The sequence below is a fragment of the Cyphomyrmex costatus genome, unplaced genomic scaffold (assembly GCF_001594065.2).
Source record: "Cyphomyrmex costatus isolate MS0001 unplaced genomic scaffold, Ccosl1.0 scaffold1553, whole genome shotgun sequence".
In the NCBI taxonomy this organism is placed as follows: domain Eukaryota; kingdom Metazoa; phylum Arthropoda; class Insecta; order Hymenoptera; family Formicidae; genus Cyphomyrmex; species Cyphomyrmex costatus.
The window spans coordinates 5,430-6,836 of record NW_017275559.1 but is presented as its reverse complement, the minus strand read 5'-3'; the positions used below and the strand labels follow the sequence as shown (position 1 = coordinate 6,836).

At 28.5% G+C, this 1,407-nt stretch overlaps 1 protein-coding gene across 1 annotated transcript in view; it reads right to left on the bottom strand.

The window, feature by feature from the left end:
* The window catches only part of LOC108783591 (chromodomain-helicase-DNA-binding protein Mi-2 homolog), a 5,216-nt gene continuing 3,809 nt past the window's right edge, over positions 1 to 1,407 (bottom strand). The window contains exon 4 of the mRNA XM_018552192.1: positions 1 to 14. Within this exon, the coding sequence (XP_018407694.1) occupies positions 1 to 14 (14 nt within the window). The remainder of the gene's footprint in view (positions 15 to 1,407) is intronic.

Genomic DNA, 1,407 nt, shown 5'->3' with positions numbered 1-1,407 from the left:
TCACAATTTTTTATCTAGAACAAAAAACCAAAGATTTTCTTAAAATATAAGGTAAAATGAAGTGAACATTGTAGGATTTTTTTGAAAAATGAATTTTTAAAAAAATGGCATCGTTTTGATTGAAAAACCCGTTTTTTTTTTTCGAAAAAATCGATCGAAAATCGGCTATAAAATCGGTTCAACAACAAATATCCTCCAAGTAGTATGCGATTCACGTGGTCTCTTTACACACTGCTATGCTGGACAAGTAGGATCAGTTCACGATGCTCGAGTTTTTAGAAACTCTCCAATTGCAAGTTTTCTACAGATATCTGATGTATACTTTCCTAATGATTCCCATATTATCGGAGATGCTGCATATCCAATTCATCAGCATCTATTGGTTCCGTTTCGAGACAATGGCCATTTATCAAATCGACAAAAAAATTACAATTATTGTCTATCGTCGACACGAATGGCAATTGAACGTGCGATTGGACAGTTAAAGATACGGTTTAGAATACTATTAGATTGTCTACCACTAACAGATCTTAAAAAAGTTCCGGAGTTTATTATAGCATGTTGCGTATTGCATAATATTTGCATATTACAAAATGATGTAATGACTGTTGGCGTCCAATATTGTGAAGAGTTACGGGCACCTATTTGCGATAATAACACTCAGTTAGGGAATGCTAAAAGAACAAGAATAATGAATACATTGCAAATGAGGTTCATCAAATGAGTTTTATTTGCAATATATTCATCGAGAATAAATAGTCGAAAAATTCTTTTTAATAATTCATGTTGTGTATATAAAATAGGTTTTTAGGATTAATTTAAAATATTAGGATAGATTTTTATGATTAATTTAAAATATTAGGATAGGTTTTTAGAATTAAGAATTAATAAATAAAATAAGGATTTGATAAACGTTTTTTATTAATAAAATGGATATTTGTTATAAATTTTTATCTTATTTCTATTATATTTATTTAGTCTTTGTTATTATACTATTCAGTCTTATTGTATCACATCGTAAATTAAATTCTTGAAGACTGTTAAAAAAATATCTTTGACAGGACAAGATATTGATCGAGCATAATAACATAATATTAAAATTTGATCGAGCATAATAACATAATATTAAAATTTGATCGAGCATAATAACATAATATTAAAATTTGATCGAGCATAATAACATAATATTAAAATTAGAAGCTGCATACTCAAACTTAAAATTCGTAAGTAAAATAAAATTAACTAATCAATAAAAAATAACGGTAATTATTCACTTTAGGGGATCCACCTCCAATGACCTTGACCTTGACATATGTTGTCAAGGTCATGACCCTGAGTAACCTCCAACAAGTTTTAGCCGTCGCTCGCCCTTCGTTAAAAAGTTATGATCAAAAAAAGTTTGAAAAA